This window comes from Mus caroli, chromosome 4 (genome assembly GCF_900094665.2).
Source record: "Mus caroli chromosome 4, CAROLI_EIJ_v1.1, whole genome shotgun sequence".
Taxonomy (NCBI): domain Eukaryota; kingdom Metazoa; phylum Chordata; class Mammalia; order Rodentia; family Muridae; genus Mus; species Mus caroli.
The window spans coordinates 108,469,793-108,490,823 of record NC_034573.1 but is presented as its reverse complement, the minus strand read 5'-3'; the positions used below and the strand labels follow the sequence as shown (position 1 = coordinate 108,490,823).

The window sequence follows — 21,031 nt, the reverse complement described above, 5'->3', positions numbered from 1 at the left end:
ATGCTCCCCTCCCTGCCACAGTGGTGTGCCTCACACAGCAGAAGGTGCAGACGGGATCCCTGGAGCCTGTTCTCTAAGGGCTGGGGAGGGTAGAGGCCTCATGACCTAATCACTTCCTCTCAGCCCTGCCTCTTCATGCCACTATATTGTGGACTGGCTTCCTTTGTATGATTATTGGGGATGCGAGGTACAAACTGCAGGAAAGTCATTTACCTGTCACCTAGGCCAGCTGCTCTTCTGCTGAGCTCTCACTCGTAATCTTATAGCTGTGTGTTGGTGGCCTTGCAGAGGGGCACAGGTTCACTTGGTGTCATAAACAGGATTGATTTCAGCTTGGCTTTCCCAGGACAGAGAGGAGGTGGGAGCCATGAGATCTTCGCTGCACTGGGAGTGGCTTCTGTCCATGTTTCGAGAGGTTCTGCTTCCCCATTGGTCCCTCCTGACAGTACTCCACTAGAGGCTAGTCACAGGGGACTCTGTCCCGTCAAAAGCCTCTTGCCTCCCCCATGCCAGCATGCACATATCTATTTGGGACTGAATTTTTAGCTTGTGAATGTCTAAGTTACTTTCCTGGGTCAGTTAATTTAGTCTAGGTCAGTGGGATTCTCTGTGTTTGTTTTATAAAACCACTTTCCTATTTTAGTTTGTCGTTGATAAATTGATGCCATGTTGTGGTTTATTTCCCCGGCTGGAGGTGATGTGGGAGCCTTTTGCACGTTGGCCAGCCACTCTCTGCAATCCCATTGACTCTCACAATTCACGTGTGGTATGGCTGGATCGCCCTTGGGACAGGGAACAGAGAGAGCAGGCCACAGTTGCTCTGTTGCAGCTGTCCTAACATGAGCGTCTGTTCTCATTTCCCTGGAGTCCTCGTGGACTGAGGAAGGGACAAGCATCCTCCGGGTTGGGCCTGAGCCAGCTCAGCAGCTTCCCTGCCAGTTCACTTAGTGGTTGGGACCTCAGGCATGTCCCCTCTGTGAAGATTGCATTGATGGTGTCAGGGACAGCACGAGGAGTGGTCAGTGAAGAGCCCCCTCAGTCTGCTCTCTCCTCGGCACGTTTGACTGCTATTTGTTCCTGTTGTCCTGTCTTCGTCCATGCAAGCCCTGACACGGTGCTTATGTTTGATGCAGCTTCTATGGGAGGCTGTACAGTGTTGCATCTTTGGAAGGGAAAGCTCTATTTTGAGTAAGATAGTTCTTCAATCCATGTGCTGCTGTGCCCTTCGAGATAGGAGCCAGTGACCAGGGAAGGAAGATGGGCAGGGCTGCTTCTTGTGGGAGGAGTTTGCTTGCCTGGTGGACCATTTTGCCTATATATGTTTGTCACTTAAAATTTGAAGATGGCCACGTGTATGGCACATCCCAGTACTCAGGAGGTGGATGCAGGTAGATTTCTGTGAGTTCAGTTCAGCTTGGTCTACAAAGCCAGTTCCAGGCCAGCCAGGACTACACAGTGATATCTTCCCCTAAAAAAAAAAGGTTTTTTTGATGTGAAGAATTGTGATTGTCTGACCGATGCAATGGTTGAACATCATGTACATCATTAATGTCCCTGTAAACTGCTCTAGATGGGAGATATGGTTGTTATCAGTGGGGGCCACTTACTCAATACTGGGTTCATGTCAGCTGATGGGAGTGGGTGGTGACTCTGTAGAATGAGAAAAGGAAGGGCTAACACAAGACTGATAGGGCTTGTCAGGCTCTGTATCAGTTACTCTTCATGCTGTGATAAAAAGCCATGGCCAAGGCAACTCTTAGAAGGAACTTTAAATCAAGCGCTTACGGTTCCAGAGGGTTAAGAGCCCACGATGGTTGAGTGGAGGCATGGCAGCTGGAGCAGAAGCTGAGGACTCACATCTGGAACCACAGTTAGGAGACAGAAATGGATCTTGAAATGGTGCAAGTCTTAGCCCTCTCACTGCCACCTCCAGTGACACATGCCCTCCAGTGACACACACCCCCTCCCCCCAACAGCTCCAGCCATGGGGACTAAGTGTTCCAGTGCTCAAGACTGTGGGGGACTTCTCATTCAAACCATGATCAGTGCTATTGGCTGGAATTCCATCTGAGGCTCTATACATGAGCATGAGGCCTGGCTATCTCCCCACTTTCAGGGACTTCCATGCGGGTTTCCTATTGCCTAGAATGGGAACTTGCAGTGTAACATAGCTGTTTCCATTTTAGAACACTGGTCAAGTGGGAACATCTGCATTCCATTCTGAGGGGTGGGGAGTTGGAGCATATGCACGGGACATTGAAAAAGCTATTATTATTATTATTATTATTATTACAGAATTAACGCTATGCATTAGCTTAGGTTGTAAAAGCTAATTACGTGGGGGTTGGGAGGGAAGAGGCTGGAGACACGGTTTGGTGATTAAGAACACATATTCTTCCTGCAGGAAACAAGAGTTTAGTTCCCAGCACCCACATCAGGCAGCTCACAGCTGCCATAATTCCAGCTCTGGGGGATCTGATGCCTTCTGACCTCCTCATGCATAGACGTACACTGTCATATAAATAAATAATAAGCAAGCATATACTTTCTACTACTAATAATAAACAAGTAAGGTGGGTTGTGACTTGTTCTCTGAAGGGCAGGGTAGACTGGCTGAGCACACAGCAGGCGAGCAGGCTGAGTCCTGAGTGACCTTGAGGTGTGTAATTAACTCAACTCTGAGGGCCAGCCAAAGTTCAGGTCTCTTAGAATGCAAGAGATATTTTCATTAAAATGTATCGCCATTGTTGATCTTGGGCTTTTTTTTTTTTTTTTTTAAACAAAGCAACAGTGCTCACCTGCACTGTCACAATGGCTTATTCTTTATGGACACACCCAACTGAAATTTGTTTTCTTTTGTGGGGAGTTGAATGCTGTGTTTTGTTTTGAGACAGGGTGGGGTTTTTTTTTGTTTGGTTGGTTTTTTGTTTTTTTGGTTTTTGATTTTCTCTGTGTAACCCTGACTGTCCTGAAACTCACTCTGTAGACCACGCTGGCCTTGAACTCAGAAATCCGCCTGCCTCTGCCTCCCTAGAGCTGGAATTAAAGGCTTGCGCCACCACGCCCGGCTTGAGACGGTCTTATTGCTGGCCTGAAACTTCTCTGTACTTCGGGCTGGCTCAAACTCAGAGAGGTCCGCTTGCCTCCTCTTCCTGAGTAATAGGACTAAAGGCTTATATGCGCGGACACATCCAGAGAAATTTTACATTTTTTAAAAGGCAGAACCAATTCTCTCTCTCTCTCTTTTTAAGAATTATTTATTTATTTTAAGTATATGAGTACACTGTCTTCAGATACACCAGAAGAGGGCATTAGATCCCATTACAAATGGTTGTGAGCCACCACGTTGGTTGCTGGGAATTGAACTCAGAACCTCTGAAAGATCAGCCTGTGCTCTTAACCTCTGAGCTATCTCTCCAGCCCCTAGAACCAATCCTTGATGAAGCAGTTTGTTTGTCCACAGTGTTGCAGATTAAAGCCAGGGCCTCCAGCATGTTAGGAAAGTCCTCTACCCCTAGCTACACCCCTGCCCAGCAGTTCTGACTTCTATTAGATTTCCCCCTGGAGTGCACATCTCTCTGGTATTCTGTGTGAGGAAACGGGAGTGTGCCTGACACCCTTGCTACGCACCAAGGAGAAAAGGCCCTTGTGTGATTGTTACCAACCGGACTGTCCATCTCTCAGGAGCACTGTTTCACTTGAACGATGGACAGATGTCGTGCTTTGAAAGCTCAGAGTCTGGCAGATGTCTCAGACATGAGAGCAAGCACATGCATCAAGGTGCCGCGGGTGTTTTGCTACCCATGATTAGATGTATGCCTTCCCCGGAACAGTAATGTTTTTGAAAAGGTACTGTCACTGGTCATCCTTCCAGAACATAACTGTAAATTACACTAGGATTGGGGGCTGAGCCCCGTTTGGACCCCCTCCTCCATCCCTTTCAGAAACGGTCACTGCATGCTTGGAAGGCTGTTGTTCTCTACCGGCTGGGTGTGGGGCTGTCTGCCCTTCAGTCGGTTCACAGTGAGTAATTGTTCCGTTCAGATCTTCTGAGTTCCCACTGGTTTCATGGTCTGACTTTTCAGTGGCTCATGTGTTTGCCTGTTTAATGACAGCAGACCTATTGTGCATGACATGTAGTTCTATAAATTCCGAGCAGTAAGGGAAGTGTTCCTTGTTTGATGCATGCACACAGTTCGCTTGTGGCCTGCTTTTTATGCTCAGTTTCTGAACCTTCCAGGAGGTTTACAAATTCTCTAGGGTCCCCCCCCCAATACTTTATGACTCTAACTGTGACCCAGAAGACATATTTAATCCCTTCGTAGGATCCCTGAAAGAGTTAACAGTTGACTTCAAAGGCTCCCAGCATCTGCAAAAGCACTTTGTACATTCACAGCTCTGACCTGGTGCAGGTGCTGGAGAAGGGCAGAGCTTGGTATCACCCAGGCCACTTCCCGCCTGGAGCCAGGCACAGGACACATGTGCTCCTTGGTTGGTAGATTGTGTTACCCTGCATTTACTGGCCTGGCTGAGGCAGGAGGCCTAAGCCACCAAGAGACTAAGCGTTTTTCCTTCCGTGTGCAGCTGCCTCCTTGCTGCTGTGGTGTCAGGGAGAGGAGTGCTTTCCGCTGCTGTATCAGCTGTCCGTGGCTGTCAGTGGCTCTGAGCCTGGTAGACTCAGGAGTCCCACGATCTTCAGACTGTAGGCAGATATGTGCTCAGGATGGTGAGACCTGGACCGTCCTGTGGGCTACCTCAGAGGCAAGTTGTCCCCAGAGCATTGGTATGTTTGAAGTGGCATTTCCTTTGCAGGCAGCATGAGCACTTAGTTCCAAGAACTCTTATGTGTAAAGCGTGCAGCTCGGGATGCTCGGGGCTCTTCGTGGAGGAGGTTGAAGTTCAGGCCTTTAGAAATGATGTGCTGACAAGTCAGGGGTTCTCAGAGGGAACCCCAAAGCAAGAATCAGAAAACGGCAACGCATGGGAAAGTAAACAGAGAAGTAGACAGTTATGTCTAAGCAGAGTCATGGGACACCCTCAGTAGGTGGGGGTCTGCGGTGTCACCAGCTGGGCGGGCTGAGAATCAGGAGTGGGCAGAGCAAGGCAGTCACTGTTGTGAAAGATGACTGACCCAGAGAGGCTGTGGACCATACCTACCACTGCTGCCACCACTAGCACTGGCCCCTCCTCAGGAGTAGAAAAGAACAGAGGATCCAGGTCCCCAGCTAGTCTGTAGGCCCCCCTAGTCACACCACTCATTCAACATATTTATGGACCCCACCTTTGTACCAGACCCTGTGTTAGGTGCTAGAGATACTGGGTGAGGTGAGCTCTGCCTCAGGGTGTTGTGTGTGTGTGTGTGTGGTCCCAATCATGGAAGTTAATGATGTTTAAGTATGAGCAGCAGCAATTCCTTTCAGCTGATCTTTTTTTTATAGATTTATTTATTTATTATATGTAAGTACACTGTAGCTGTCTTTAGACACTCCAAAGAGGGCATGAGATCTCATTACAGATGGTTGTGAGCTACCATGTGGTTGCTGGAATTTGAATTCAGGATCTTCAGAAGAGCGGTCAGTGCTCTTCACAGCTGGGCTGATCTTTAAAGAAGGGAATTTAGCAGCCCAGCCTGACTACCTATAGACTGATTAACTGGGTGAAACGGGGAATGCAGGGTTCTGGGACTGTTCTTGGGTGAAGTGGAGCCACTTCCAGGGTTGAGGACCAGATACTGGGTATGTGTGAGGGTGACAAAGACAAGCTGTGTGAGACTTCTTCAGCCGTCATCTGTAATGACTGGGCGGCATTGTAAGTAGGACTGGCTGGTTGACGGGCGGTCCTCGTGAGAGATTGCTTTAGGTGAAGTGGACAATTGGGCAGAATAAGTTGAGTGTGCACAAAGAAAAGGCAAAGAAAGGAAAAAGGACAGGAAAAAACCCACAAAATTTGTAGGAAAAAAAAAAACCCAACTTTCTTTGCAGACTTTGAAGCAAGGATGCTGGACTCTGAAAGAAAAGAAACCAATGAGCTAAGTAAGGCCTTCCTCACCCCAGCTACACACGGGGCAGTTCCAGGCCTCGGTGAAGGGAAGGAGAGCCAAGGCTCTTCTAAGGCGAGGGAGCAGCTGAGAAGCTGAGGAAGAGGCCTGTGCAGGGAACTCGGGGTGTGCAGCCACTCCCCCTGGACTGCTCGGCTGCTACGTGGACGTGGACACCATGGGAACCAGGAAAGAACCCTGGAAAGTGGCGTGAGGACCTAGAGGCCACTCAGGGTTGGGAATAGTGGGGGAGTTCATAAAACAGAGTTTGCGATAGCATACACTGGAGGACAGGGCCGCCATAATGGGGCGGCATTAGTGACCACTCTTGCCTCCAGTTCTAACATACAGAACTTACAAGTAAGCCATGTTGAAATGATTTCGCTCTTCCTAAGAATTCAATACTACCTCAAAACAATTAAGGACTCCTTATGTACCACATTTTTTTTTTGTTTTGGTTTTTTGTTTGTTTGTTTATTTTTCGAGACAGTGTTTCTCTGTATAGCCCTAGCTGTACTGGAACTCACTCTGCACACTAGGCTGGCTTCGAACTCAGAAATCCACTTGCCTCTGCCTCCCAAGTGCTGGGATTAAAGGCATGCGCCACCACTGCTCAGCTATGTACCACATTTTAACAAAGTAAAAATTCACATGGCTGGCCACCAACCAGATGCTGTCAGGTAATGCAGAGAAGCGTGAAAATGAAACCCCACTCCTGTGGGGTGTGTGAGTATGTGTGTGTGAGCGTATGTGTGAGTGTGTGTTTAAATATGTGTGTGAGTGTATGTGTGTGAGTGTGTGTGAGTGTATGTTTGTGTGTGTGTGTATGTGTGAGTGTGTGTGTGTGAGTTTATGTGTGTGTGTGTGTGTGTGAGTGTGTGTGTGTGAGTGTGTGTGTGTGTATGTGTGATCAGTAAAGGCAGGCCTAGAGATGATGTGAGTGTTTGCTTTGTAGACAAGGACGCTATAACATATTCCATATGTTCAAGAGTGCAGAGAAAGCTTGGGAACATTAAGGAAAGGCATGAGAGATATAAAAGGAACTGGATATAAAAGAATGATGTCTGAGATGAGAAAATATACTGGCTGGCTCATTGACCTGTCCATGCTGTAAGAAAAAAAGAGAGAGGGGAGTGAACCAGAAGATGTATCAATAGAAACTATTCAAAATGAAATGGAGTGAAAAATTACTAGGACAACAATGGCAGAGCATCACTGCAGCATGGGACTTCTGGCAGCCTCATTGGTAATCAAAAAGGGGGGGAGGAAGAAAAATATTTGAAGGAGTAATAACTAGGCTGTGTTTTACTTCTTGCTCTTCCTCCCTCCTTTTCCTCCCTCTTCCTCCTCTTTTTCTTCCTCTTCTTCCTAATTTGATTAAAATGCACAGATCAAAGACCCTCCACAAACTCCACAGAGCGGCCCATCCTTTCTCCCCCTCCAGGCAGGTGGCCCAGAGAGCAGAGAAGCCAGGGCCGCTGGAGAGCCTCAGGCAGAGCAAGGCCTCCAGGGCAGAGGAGGCCTCAGGTCAGGCTGGAGGCGGAGGAGGGAGGCCAGGAGGTGAGAGCAGCAGGCCCAGGCAGAACTGTGAGCGGGATTCTTGTAGGAGATTGTCGGGGAAGATGAATGAGGAGAGAGAGAGTTGGGCCTCTGGCCCATTGGTCCTCAGAGATTCAGCTCCTGTGATTGCCAGAGATTGTTCTACTGTTCCAAGGGGCCTTTGCTCAGGGCCGCTCGTTCCTTCTGGTAAACCCCCTCCTCACTGCATGTCATGGGAACTTGTCACTTCCGCTGACTCCTGCTCCTCCATGTTTGAGATTTGAGCAGGTCAGGGGCTGCTGCAGGCCTGGCTCACACCCACTCCTCACCAGGGGTTTCCAAGTCAGGAACAGAGGGGATGAATCGCTGTCCCTTTTCCATGGTAATGCTAAATATACTGCCTACCAGTTACTGGTGGCCATGTAGGAAAGTTGTGATGAAAACTCCATGGGAAGAGTAAAGGCCACCCAGGAGAGGCGCAGTAGCCTGCTGTGCTTCAGGCAGCCCTTCGCAGCCCTCCACCACTAGTCCTTCCCACTGCCTGCGTTTGTGAACCTGAAGCCATCCTGTTGGATTGTGGATGCGAGTCCAGCTTGCCTAGCGTGGGTGAGGCTCCGGACCCTTTCTCCCCACTACCACAGGAAACCAAAACAACAACCAAATGACTAATCATGTAAATCACTATTTCCCTTTGCCAGTGCAGCTGAAAACGCAGGGCACATCCCATGATAACCACAGAAATATTATTTGGATTCCTTCCGTCCCTTTAATGTTCTGGGTGTCCAAGTCCAGTGATGTTCTTGATATTTCTGAAGTAACTTTGGCTGGCAAGTCCAGAATTAGAGCATCCGGTCTTACGTAACTTTCAGTTCATTCAGAGCTGTAGTTCTGAAGCCAGGTGTGGTATACAAGCCTTTAATCCCAGCACTCTGCACATAGAAGCAGATCTCTGATGCAGATACAACTTGGCCTATAATAGCAAGCTCCAGGCCAGCCAAGGCTACTGGAACCCTGTCTCAAAACAAACAAACAAACAAACCCACCCACAGTTGTAGTTCCATCTCCTAACTTCATTAGGCCTTGACCTGTAAGAGCCATGGCTTGGGGTACAGAAGAGGAGGCCTGCTCTCTGTTCTCTCCCTGACCTTCCCAATCACTGACAGCCCTCTTTGGCTGCCCTTGGATAGCTATAGAACAGCAGTTCTCAACCTGTGGGTCACAACCCCTTTGGGGAAGTTCAAATGATCCTTTCGCCTAAGACCATCAGAAAGCACAGATATTTACATTACAATTCATAACAGTAGCAAAATTACAGTTTGAAAGCAGCAATGGAATAATTTTCTGGTTGTTGTATTAAAGGGTCAGAGCATTAGGAAGGGTGAGAACGCTGCTCTAGAGGAGGAAAAGTTAAATCTGGGGGAGCGGTGCACTCTCTGGGTCCTGCTTGTGTTTAAAGCTCACTCTTGGGGTTCTCCGGTAGGCATTCAGCAGACTCCTGCTCATTTGGGGTACAGTGCCTCAGTCCTAATGTTCATCCCCACAGCTCCTGGAAATCTGGATGTCTACTCTTGACTTTGGCCACTGAGGACCTGCGAACCCTCTAGGGTTCTGAGGAAGCAACTGAAAGAGTACCCCCTAGCTCGTTCACACACCTCTGAGAGTGCAGGTCAGCTCCCATGCAGCTCTCCTGCCGGGGCAGCCCATCTCTCAGCGACCCGAGACTTAGCAGGTAGATAGGAAGCCCCTCTACAGGCAGCCCACCGTTTCTCCATACCTAGAGGGGCACTCGTCAAGTTCCTTGCCAGTCTGGAGTGAGACACAAGACTACACACCCAGCCCTTCCAGAGACATGGGCTTCATAACTGTTCTCCTCAAAGGAGTTTCTCTTTCTTTCTTTTGTAAAATTAATCTATTTGCCTTTATTGTATGTGCATTGGTGTTTTGCCTGCATGTGTGTCTGTGTAAGAGTGTCAGATCTTGGAGTTACAGACAGTTGTGAGCTGCCACGTAGTCGCTGGGTTTTGAACTCCAATCTTCTGGAAGAGCTGTCACTGCACATAGCAACTGAACTAACTGTCTCTCCAGCCCCTCAAAAGAATTTTTCAAACTGTCTTTTCGTCTCTAACAACTGGTTTTTCTGTGTTTAATATAAAGAAGGTTGTCAGCTCTCTCTCTCTCTAAATATTTATGAAATTCATTACGTTAGGGGCTGGAGAGATGGCTGGTGGTTAAGAGAGTTTGCTGCTCTTGAAGAGGACCCGAGTTTGGTTCTCAGGACCCACATTGGGTGGCTCCAAACAACTGTAACTCCAGCTGCAGAGGATCTGATGCCCTCTGCTGGCCTCCTCAGCCACCTGCACACATGTGTGCATCTAGACACAAAGACACGCAGACACAGACACTTGACTGAGATTTTCTTTTCACATTAATTTCCTTCTGCTTATGGTGGTTGTGAGCAAGCGATCTTGGTAAGAACAGCCAATGAATACCTATCAAGTATGTCCACATCAGCTGCCCATGGTAAATATCTACTCATCAGCTCTTGCTATAAGGTGGTTTCCCTGCTGGCCGAATCCTGCCCGTCTTTATAGAGTGAGGAATTTTACCTTAAAAACAAACCTACATTCTCAGCTTTTAAATAGTGGTCAGAGTACGCGGCAATGCAACAGGGCTCAATTCCTAGGGACTTAGAGAATGTTGTGAAATGCATATCTCTGGGGCTAGACTAGGAAGGCCTTGGAAAGGGCGTTCTTCAGAGGTACAGCTCTGGCTAGCAAGGCGCTTGCCCTGCGTGTGCAAACCTTGAGTGTTATTCCTAGCACCGTGGTGGGCTAGAAATGCAGCATCCTTATTTGTTTATTATAGAACCCCCTCCCTCCCTCCCTCCCTTCGTGTGTGTGTGTGTGTGATAAGACAAAGCTCAAAATGACATTGGAAAATAACTGGTCGTTGTAATTATGGCTACTATATAGTAAATATGTGTAAGGAGGTAGGATGGTTAATTTTGACTGTCATCGTGATGGGATTTAGAATCACCATGGTAGTCAGACTTCAGGCATGTCTGAGAGGGAGTTGTTAAATTAGTTAACTGGGTAGGAAGACACACCTTAAGTTTGGGTGACACCGTTCCATGGGCTGAAGTCCTGGACTGAGTGAGGAGGAGACAGCCACCTGCGTGGGAGCCTCCATTGCTCTCTGTTTCCTGAATAACACAGCCATGTCAAGGCCTCACCACCAGGCTTCCCCACCATGATGGGTGGTACCTTGAGCTGTGAACCAGAATAAACCCTGATTTCTTTAAGCTGCTTTTGTCAGAGATTTTTCTCTTAACAGAAAACAAGTGCTAATAAAGGGGCGATAATGATTCTTTAAAAAGATACCACTGTAACCTTCCACTTCCCTCATATTAAGAAGTGAAGTAAGCCAGGCAGTGGTGAGAAACACTTTTAATCCCAGCACCCAGGAGTCAGAGGCAGGCAGATCCCTGAGTTTGAGGCCAGCCTAGTCTATAGAGTGAATTCTAGGACAACCAGGACTATGCAGAGAAACCCTGTCTGAAAAAAACAAAAACAAAACCCCAAACAAACAGAAAGGAAGGAAGGGAGAGAAGGAGGGAGGGAGGAGAGAAGGAAGGAAAAGGAATGAGGAAAGTCAGTTTAAAACTGAGGAAGGCATAGTAGTCTAAACAGCAAAGATTTACAAACCTAGTCAAATGTATTGTTAAATAAGCAATTACATATAACAAGTGTGCAAAGTCTTAAGTAACCTTTAGTTAAAAGACGTGCGGAAGTCATCAAGATGGCTCAGCGGTGAAGGCACGTGTTACACAAGGCCAATAACTTCAGTTCCACCCCCAGAACCAAAGTAAAAATAAATAAATAAATTAATTAATTAAATTAATTAAAGCCAGCCTTAAATCCCAACACAGGCAGGAGGATCTGTGTGAGTTTGAGGCCAGCCTGGTCTACAGTGAATTCCAGGGCAGCCAGGGCTGCACAGAGAAAGCTTGTCTTGAAAAAAAACCAACCAACCAACCAGACATATTACAAGGAATTGAATCAGAGCCTTGTGTGTACAAGGCAAACACTCTTCCGCTGAGCTACATCCCCAGCCCTTTTAGAGTTTTATTTCGAGATTTGGTCTCGCCAAAGTGCCCAGGCTGGCCTTGAACTTACAGTAACAACCCTCCGACCTCAGCCTCCTGCATTATCAGATTATAGCTGTGTGCCACTATACCCAGCTTGGGTCTATTCATTTATTTTGAGACACTTAATAATTGTCATGGAATGTTAACTCCAGAGGGCACTGCATTCTGCCCTTTCTCGCCTGTGCTGTCCTGCTTGCCACCTGATGTCTGGGTTTACAGCAAGACGAAGGCCCTTGCTAACTTCTGGAAGGAGTCCTCTTGAGAGTACACTGTGTGTTCTAAAGTCCAAGGGACAGGAGCACGAAAGACAGGAGGCCTTTTTGTCTTTCTTGATGGTTCTATAAGCTCTTACCATACAAAGTCCTGACTTTGCCTGAATCAGAGAGAGACTAGGGCTATGAGAAAGCTTTGCTTCCCCGAGGGAATTCTCTTGGGAGGAAAGCCTATTGTGTTTTGTGTCCTAGTTGATATTTTCAGTGCTAAGATGTCTTCTCTCAGGTTGAGGATAAGCAAGCACATTTGCTGAGCAAGCATGAGGACCTGAGTTCAAATCCAGCACCCACAAAAAAAGCTAGTGTGGGGCTGGTGAGATGGCTCAGTGGGTAAGAGCACCCGACTGCTCTTCTGAAGCTCTGGAGTTCAAATCCCAGCAACCACATGGTGGCTCACAACCATCCGTAATGAGATCTGACTCCCTCTTCTGGAGTGTCTGAAGACAGCTTCAGTGTACTTACATATAATAAATAAATAAATAAATCTTAAAAAAAAAAAAGCTAGTGTGTCCATATATACCCATAACCTCAACTCTGTGGGGGCAGAAATGGGGATCTCGGGCACTTGCTGGACAGTAGCCTAGTTCCAGGTTCAGTGAGAGACCTTGTCTCACGGGAATAAGGCAGGAGTGATTGAGCAAGACACCGGATATACTCTGGCCCCGATGGCCTGCACATCCCTCGAATTCACATATACCACACACATGTGTACAACATGTGTACACACACACACACACATACATACATACATACATACACATCTAACTGGCTTGCTCCTCCTAGCTTGCTCAGTTAGCTTTCTTGTATACAGTCTAGGCACATGTATAGTAATGCCAGCAGTAAGCGGGACTCTTCTGTATCAATTGCTAATTTGGAAAATACTTCACGAACCTGGCCGCAGGCGGCTCTGACTGAGACAACCTCCAAATAACTCTGACAGTTGTGTCAAGTTGGGAGCTGACACTGACTAGGAAGGACACTGGCTCATTGAACAGATTCTGTGCTCAAAACTTGGAGGCACTTAAGATGGTTTCCAATCTCTTTCTTCAGAGTCTAGTCTCTGATTTGCCGCATTTCGGTTTCAGTCGCCATGTTTACTCAGGAAATCATTTCTATATTAGCATGGGAGCGGATGGCCTAGATGATCTGGGAAATAGCTGCTTCCGAACCTGGCTCTTCAGACAAAATAAATGTTCAGTAGCTGTCTTGTGACTTAAATTTGTTAAGGCATATGTGCTTGCTTCTGTTCTTTGAAGCACGTGAAGTGTGTGTTCTTTTCCAAGCACTGCCTGTCTCCGTGGTGTAGATCTGGGGAAGCAAGCCACAGTGGCAGCAATGGCGTGACTCCAGTGACGTTTTCTGCTTTTCCTTTTCAGAGTATGATAGGCTGGGCTTCCTCCTGAAGCTGGACTCTAAACTGTAAGTAGAATGGGGAAATGCTGTAGCTCTGGGTAGACATCTGTGAGAGCTGGGGTCTCGCTTAGAAGGCTTGCCCTCTTACCTGCCTAGTTCTGGGGAGATGCCTTGGGGCTTCTGTCCTCAGGTTGTAAGCAGAATCTTCAAGTATGTCAGTGAATTCGGGGGCCTGGCCAGGATGGGGTGGTGGGTACAAACCAAGGCCTTAGGCTGACACAGGTGGCCCATTACAGAAGGCCATTGCAAGAGCCAGAGGGACTGGAGAGTACTGGAAAGCTTTTCCAGAGTGGGAGCGGTGGAACCTGTCAGAGATGCCCCCCCCCCCCCCCCCCCCCCGCACTCAGGTCTCCAGCTTCTGCCCTTTGAGCTCCTGCACTTCCTCCCACAGGCTGATCCGGTCCTCTGGGCTTTGTTACTTGGAGTCCAACACTGCTGCTTCTTGCTAGGTCACTTGGAAAACCCCAAGATTACTTCCTGTCTGCACCAAATTGACTCTTCCGTGCTTCCTTTGAGTTTCCATAACCCCATTGCCTGCCAATTGTCTGGCTCTCCTATAATTAACTGTGTGATAATTATTAATTTATTAAGGGCGCAGGCTCAGAGCCAGACAAAACTTGGTTGAAGTCCCAGATTGCCACTTACTGAACTTGCGCTCTTCAGCAAGCTCCTTAGCTACTTTGAGCCCATTTCATCTGTAAGATGAAGACAGTATACATACTTTATAAGTTGTTTATAAGGATTTAATTGAAGTGACTCATTCAGGGGCTTTTGAGTAACAGATATCCAATTCTCCAGTATTCTTCCCTGGTCTCTCTGGTGCCTAAACAGCATAGGTAGGTATAGGTCTGTTAGGTTTCAACAACCTCTGAATGCTTGGATAGATGGATGGGTGGGTGGGTAGGGGTGGGTAGGTGGGTGGGTGGGTGGGTGGGTGGGTAGAGGTGGGTAGATGGGTGGAGAGATGAAAACATAGATGGGTGAGTGGGCTATGGGGTAATGGATGCATAGATGAGTTGGTGGGTGGGTGGATAGATGGGTGAGTTGGTGCATGTGTGGATGTGTGGATGGATAGATGACCACAAACCCATTTAACCATCACACCATGAGCTGGATCACTGTCTATTCTGTTTGTTTAAGACCATTCATACAGTTGTCAGCAATCTCTGTGCTCTTATGTCCCTAAGTGAGACATATGTCATGGAAGATCAGAATTGCATTTCTTCCCCCCTCCCCCTCATATGGTCTTAGTCACAGCTGCTTCAGATTGTGATAGTCACACCTACATTAAATCTCCACAATAATGTGAGGCTCGTCATTGTCAAGCCTTGGCAGCTGGCCCCTTTCTCTGGAATCTTGACTCTGGGACCTCAAGCTGTGGGTTCTGGCCTTGTGGCTCTCCCAGTTTTTATACATCATCGAGGCAGCTGCCGGGGAAGAATGGTCTGGTGTCTTTACAAGGCAGGCAGAGAGATGTTAGGCCCCAAACATCTGGGGAATGAAGTTTGAGTGTGCTGAAGAGCTGTGCACTCCCTTCTTAGAAATGTCTCCATTTAGTGCTAGGAACAGAAAAGCAAAACAAAACACATCAAGTATAAGCCATAAGCAAGTGAAATGCCACCAGACCAGAAAAGAGACAGTAATTACCAAGTCAAGTCGTAGGGATGAACAAAGGAGATGGTACGGTGGACGTGCTAACCACAGTGTTTAAGCTGTCTTCACAGTGAAGGAGGAGGGTGCTCCTGCCCTGCTGTCCTGACAGATGAGCGGTGTGGACTAGATCACCGTGTAGCTTGCTGCTGCATACCAGGCCAGTTCCATGAGTCGTCTGAGGGGACTTGGACTTTGTCCAGGGAGTTTATATGGCCGTGCATTTAACTCACATAATGAGGGGCAAGCTGGGACCTTCCTGCCTCTTTTTACACAGTCTCTTCCTGCCCAGCGCCTTCTACCAAGGGAATCACAGATGTGCTCAGGAAGAGGTTTCTAAGTTAAGATTTCTGCTGTGTGGGGAATGCCTTCGCCATATTTCCACCTTTCTTTACAGAGTCTCTTCTGGTTGTGTGCTATTCACAGCATAGATCAGAACAGGGCCTGAGTTCTGCGCCTCTGCCTCTGCCTCTGCCCCTGCCTCTGCCTCTCTGCTTCTGCCTCTCTGCCTCTCTGCCTCTCTGCCTCTCTGCCTCTGCCTCTTAGTTTGTGTGACCTTAAACAGCGCATTCAAGCTTTCTGAACCCCATTTTTTTCCTTATGAAAAAATGTAGATGATTTACTTACATCCATTGTAGTTTATGGCGAGTAAAAGAAAGCATTGTATAATCTATTGTAAGTGTACAAATGGCAGGATTTCTTTGTGTTTGTCTCAATTCAGGTTAATTTAGCTTCTTGATTAAAAATATATACGTCCTGAAAAATAACAGCTGTTTTTTCTTTAAATACTGCTTGTACCCCATTCTCTAGTTTCCACACTCCCTACCGTTCAAAGTGTCTGGTTAAAGTTTAGAGCTTCCGACTGTAGCCTTTGGGTCTATTAACTTCTCCATATTTGCCACTTTGTGGCCCTTCCCATGTTAAACTGCAACTGCAGAGGACTCCCTGTAAGAATATACTAGAGCTAACCCTGAGCCCCCAGGCCAGGATTAAAGGGAGCTTACCCCAGCTCTGGGTGGATTAGACTAAAATGTCGGCAGGCGACAGAAAGCACTTGCTGTCCTTGCCAGAGTCTGGTCGCTCGCTTGCTCACTTGCTCGCTCGGGTAAACCAGGAATTCCCAAGCCCACGTGTAAAACACCCCAGATTTGGCAAGTGCTGCCAAGCACCCGGCAGGAGCAAACCCAAACCCTCTCTAGAAGAGGATGAGAACGCCTGGCAAGAAACTGTTCAAGGGAGCGAGCAGTTCCCAGGAAAGAGTGATGCACAGGAGAACAACATTCATCGTTAGGCCGGTGAAAAGCAGCCGGCGACAGAAGGGAGAACACTAGCAGAGACTCTGCATGCTGAAATGACAGGTCTGTATACTCTATACAAGACTGAACTTGGTACATAGAACTAAAAACTGTAAGATAGGACCCTAGATTTTAAAAATTTTTTAAAGTGGGCCAGCAAAATGGCTCAGCCAGTACGGGGCTTGCTGGAGAGCCTGCAGGCCTGAGATCAATCCCTGGAACCCACACTGTGGAAGGAAGGCGTTGATTCCTGCAAGTTGTCCTCTGACCGCTCAAGTGCCCATACCTACACACAATAAGCAAATAAATAACAGTGTAACTAAGAAATGTAAAACTAAGCTGGGCAGTGGTGGCGCACGCCTTTAATCCCAGCACTCGGGAGGCAGAGGCAGGCAGATTTCTGAGTTCGAGGCCAGCCTGGTCTACAGAGTGAGTTCTAGGACAGCCAGGACTACACAGAGAAACCCTATCTCGGAAATCAAAACCAAAAAAAAAAAAAAAAANAGTGCTGACTCATGAATGACATCCAGCCATACCCTGTATCTTTATTGAGGTCTTTCTAAAAATGAAATTTATTTATTTATTATTTTATGTGCATTGGTATTTTGCCTGCATCAATGTCTGTGTTGTGTGAGAGTATTGCATGTCTTGGAACTGGAGTTATAGTTACAGATAGTTGTGAGCTGCCATGCGGGTGCTGGAAATGGAAACTTAGTCCTCTGGAAGAGCAGCCAATGCTTCTAGCCTCAGCCCCTTTATTGGGTCTTTTATCAGCTTACTGTTGGGGAAGGCAGAGCTTCAAAACAAGATCTATATTCTCCTTGCCTCCTATTCTATACCTGACTTCATTTTTGCATTTATTCATTTAGCAATACATCTTGACACTAACTATATGCTTTGGGCATGGGATAAAACCAAAAAGGCTAAGCCATATATGTGTGTGTGTGTGTGTGTGTGTGTGTGTGTGTGTGTATGCACGTTAGCTTGGTGAACATAAGAGGGGGCAGTGAACAACAGCAGCAAGGGTAGTTTTGCTGGGCATCATAAGCAATGTACAGTTTGCTCTGAAAATAAAGGTGGTACATATACTGATGATTGGGACAGGTGGTGGAGTATGAAGGGCGTGCCAGACATCCCCAGATGTATGGCGTGGAGACAAAAAGGCCCTTCACAGAAGGCAATAGAAGTGGTGTCTGTAGAGGAGACCTAGACTACTCTGAGAGTAGTCAGTAAAAAGAATCACGGGGGAGGCTGCAGATACAGGGGTGTGAAGGCCTCGTGGATCATAATGGAACCCTAGAGTAAGGAGCAAGGCAAGAAGCACTAGGCAACAAGATTCAGAGCTCAGTGAGTGGAAGATGAGACAAGTATCACAGATGTGGGGTGAGAGAACAAGAGGACTCAATGTCAGCAAGGTAGTGAGTGCTGTTGGCCACATTTTGCCCCCAGGGCTGGCCATCCTGGCTGTAGTGCTCATAGCCACAGCCTCCCTTCAGGGTTCAAGCCTGGCCCCTTCAGAGGCTGGAGGCTGTCTGAAATGCTTCTGCTAGTGCTTGCTTCAAGTCAGGAATTGGGAGAGCTCAGATGGTTGTCCCCATGACAGCTGGAAGGCAGGTACTCCTCTTTCATTCATCGGAGATCTTGATACATTATTGTACAATAAACAAACTATTGTGGGGGCTGAAAAAATGGTTGGGAGGAGGTATGGGTTAACAGCCCTTGATGCTCTTGCTGAGGTGTGGTGTTCAGCTCTTAGAATCCATATCCAGTAGATATGGATCCATATCCATATCACAACAGGGCCTAACTCCAGCCTCATGGGATCCAATGCCCTTTTTATAGGTGAATGTCCTCCTTGGGCAATCACATATAGCACACATATAAATAACACAAAATCTTTAATGAATGTGATAAATAAACTCTTATTCCTGTGAAGTAATAAGTCCTAAGGAGGGCAACAGTACAGCGAGGGGGTGCTGTGGAGGACCCAGCCTGTGTAAGTAGGCGATGCCAGCAGGACTCCCTAGAAAGGTGATGCTTCAGTAAAGACTGAAAGGGGTGATGATGAAGCCCCATCCCAAGGCTGGGCGTCCCACACAAAGCCCCAAGGAAATCTCGTGATACCATGAAGGTGCCAAGAAGGTGCCTGCCACTGGTCCTGGGAGACAAGACATCTGGATGCAGGAAGAACCAGGTCCCAGAGCTGAGATGTGTGATTCCTGCGCTCCCATGAGCCTTCTGGGGATAGACTGGATTAGACTTGAATTATTTGGTTGGGTTTGAGTAGGTGTTCCATGGAACCTGTCTAAGGGTGGTATGGTGTCTTATAATTACCAGTTGTAAGGACTTAAATGCTCAGTTAATTTAGTGAAGAATTCTGTGTAAAGTCAAAGGTATAAAGTCCCAAACCAGTGACTTTCAGCACCAAGAGCCCTATGAAAACCAGGTTATATGTTAAGAAAGGCATATAACCACACACCAGCCCAAAGCGCTGGGGGAGGAAGCTGACTGTAGAAGCATATGTCTTTCTTCCCAGCGACTTGGGTGGCCAAGACAGGAGGGTCACATGTTCAAGGCCAGCCAGAACTACATAGTTAGGTCTGTCTCAGCAACAGCAACAACAATACATAGGAACAAGAGGAGAATGGGGGAGCCAGAGGAAAATTTACCAATTCTAAAACAGCCTTGCCAAGCTCTGCCACATGGCTTGCAAGGGGAAGCATTTTACACCCAGTGCTGTGCTGGGAATTTTGTGTCACCTCTTCCTCATAACAGCCACTTAGATGACCGCATCCAGTGCATGTCATCTGTCTCCTGGCCTTTCGTGTCATCTATATGCTAATGACTCCCAGGTTTGGACCAAGCCCAGACCTTCCTCCCACACTCAGAGTCACTGATCCAGGTCCTACTTCCCTTGGCTGTGTCTCTGCTTCTCACATTTCACATAGCCAGAGCCAACCTCCGTATTCCCAGCCCCACCTCCCAGAATCGTGCTTATCTCAGAGAACAGCAGCTCCATCCTTCCAGCTGCCCAAGTGAGAAGCCAGAGCATCGTTGCTTCGACTCTGAAATAGAACCATCAACAAACCTGGCTGCCTTTCCCTTACGTACAGCATCCCAAGTCCAGCCTGCCCCTGCCTCTGGACTGTTACCCTGTCCAGATAGCCATACCCCACCTTGGCTGCTCTCCCATAAGGCTTTTCTATGCCTGCCCTAGCTCTGAAAAATGACACAGAGATGTACTGTATTTATTAAAAGCTTTGAGCACTATAGCTGGGCAGAGTCTCAGCTATTATAACCCAACAATCCTGCCTGACCTATGTCCCGCCCCATGGCCCATTACCTGTCCATCTTGGTCTTGTCCTGGCACCTGCTTCTTCATCTGCATCCAGTTCCCACCCAAGACCCTGCCTTTCAAGTCCCCGCCTTAGCTCTTTAGCCCAGAGATTGGCCACTCAGCAGACCTGGCTGTGGTTTGATGACCTCTGGAGTGCTCGCTGTGGATGCTCCATACCTTTACCCGCCCATTCTTCCTCTACTTCCTTTGCTGCTGTTTCCTAGCACCTGTTGCCTAGTGACTGCTCAGTAAACTGGAGCATGAATGGACACGTTGACAGATAACTGTAAAATAGATGATATTCAAATGCTTTTAATAAATGAGAACATGGCAGAGGCAGGGAGATGAGCAGTTTAGTCACGTTCAGAGAACTACACCCGCCCATACCCTCTACCCTCCTCTGACCCTCCCCTCCCCAGCTCCCGGCTCCTTACATCTTCACTTCCCTACTCTTTGTTTGTTTGTTTGTGTTTGTTTTGTTTTGTTTCTTTTGAGACAGGGACTCACTGTATATCCCTGGCTGTCCTAGAATTCACCGAGATCTGCCAGCCTCTGCCTCTTGGGTGCTGGAATTAAAGGCACAGGCCACCTCTGCCAGGTTCACTTACTCTTAAAAACAAACCAGGCTGTGTATCTGTGTCTGATCCATACACAGTTTCTGTTCTAGTTTGCCTTTCTGTTGCTGTGACAAAACACTGACAGGAGCAACTCAGGAAGGACAAGGCTTATTGCATCCCACACCAGGTCACGGTCCATCACTGGGGGAAGCCAGGGCAGGAACTCAGGCAGGAACTGGAGAGACCACGGAGGGACACTGCCTGCCGACTTGCTTCCTCTGGGTGCTGCTCAGACAGCTTTTCTGAGTTGGGCTGTGTCAGGTTGACTGCCAAAGCTAACTAGGAGAATTCAGTGCTAAGTTTGCATCAAAGTAACTTTTATTTCCTGATGTAACTGTTGGGCTTTCCCTCCATTTGCTAGGCCTAGTCCTGGAAGCTTCTAGTCTCCATGCAGTAGAATCCAGACTTAGAATGTTTTCAGCCTTCAAGGCTTGCTGCTGAATAAGCTCACCCTTTCTTGTTCTTTCTGATCTCTGGCTGGATGGTTCAACTCAGCTGTTCTGGCTCAAACTCTTCCCTAACCTGACTGACTCAGTCTGGCTTCTCTCTCAGCTTCTGAATTGTTCTGCTTGGCCTCATATTAACTTTGGCAATGTGTTCTCATCTTCTGGCTCCTTCTCATTCTCTGGCTCGTTCTGTCTTCACCTGTGTCTAGCTTGATCTTTCTCTGCACCCTGTCTCTGTATACTGTCCAGGTAAACTGTGTTCTCTCTCTCTCTCTCTC

The 21,031-nt window shown here is 47.6% G+C and overlaps 1 protein-coding gene across 4 annotated transcripts in view; it reads left to right on the top strand.

Annotated features, from left to right (window-relative positions):
• The window catches only part of St3gal3 (ST3 beta-galactoside alpha-2,3-sialyltransferase 3), a 204,733-nt gene that overhangs the window by 91,691 nt on the left and 92,011 nt on the right, over positions 1 to 21,031 (top strand). For all 4 annotated transcript variants that reach the window (XM_021161386.1, XM_021161383.1, XM_021161382.1 and 1 more), the window contains one exon: positions 13,372 to 13,414. In XM_021161386.1, coding sequence (XP_021017045.1) covers positions 13,372 to 13,414 — 43 coding nt within the window. The remainder of the gene's footprint in view (positions 1 to 13,371; positions 13,415 to 21,031) is intronic.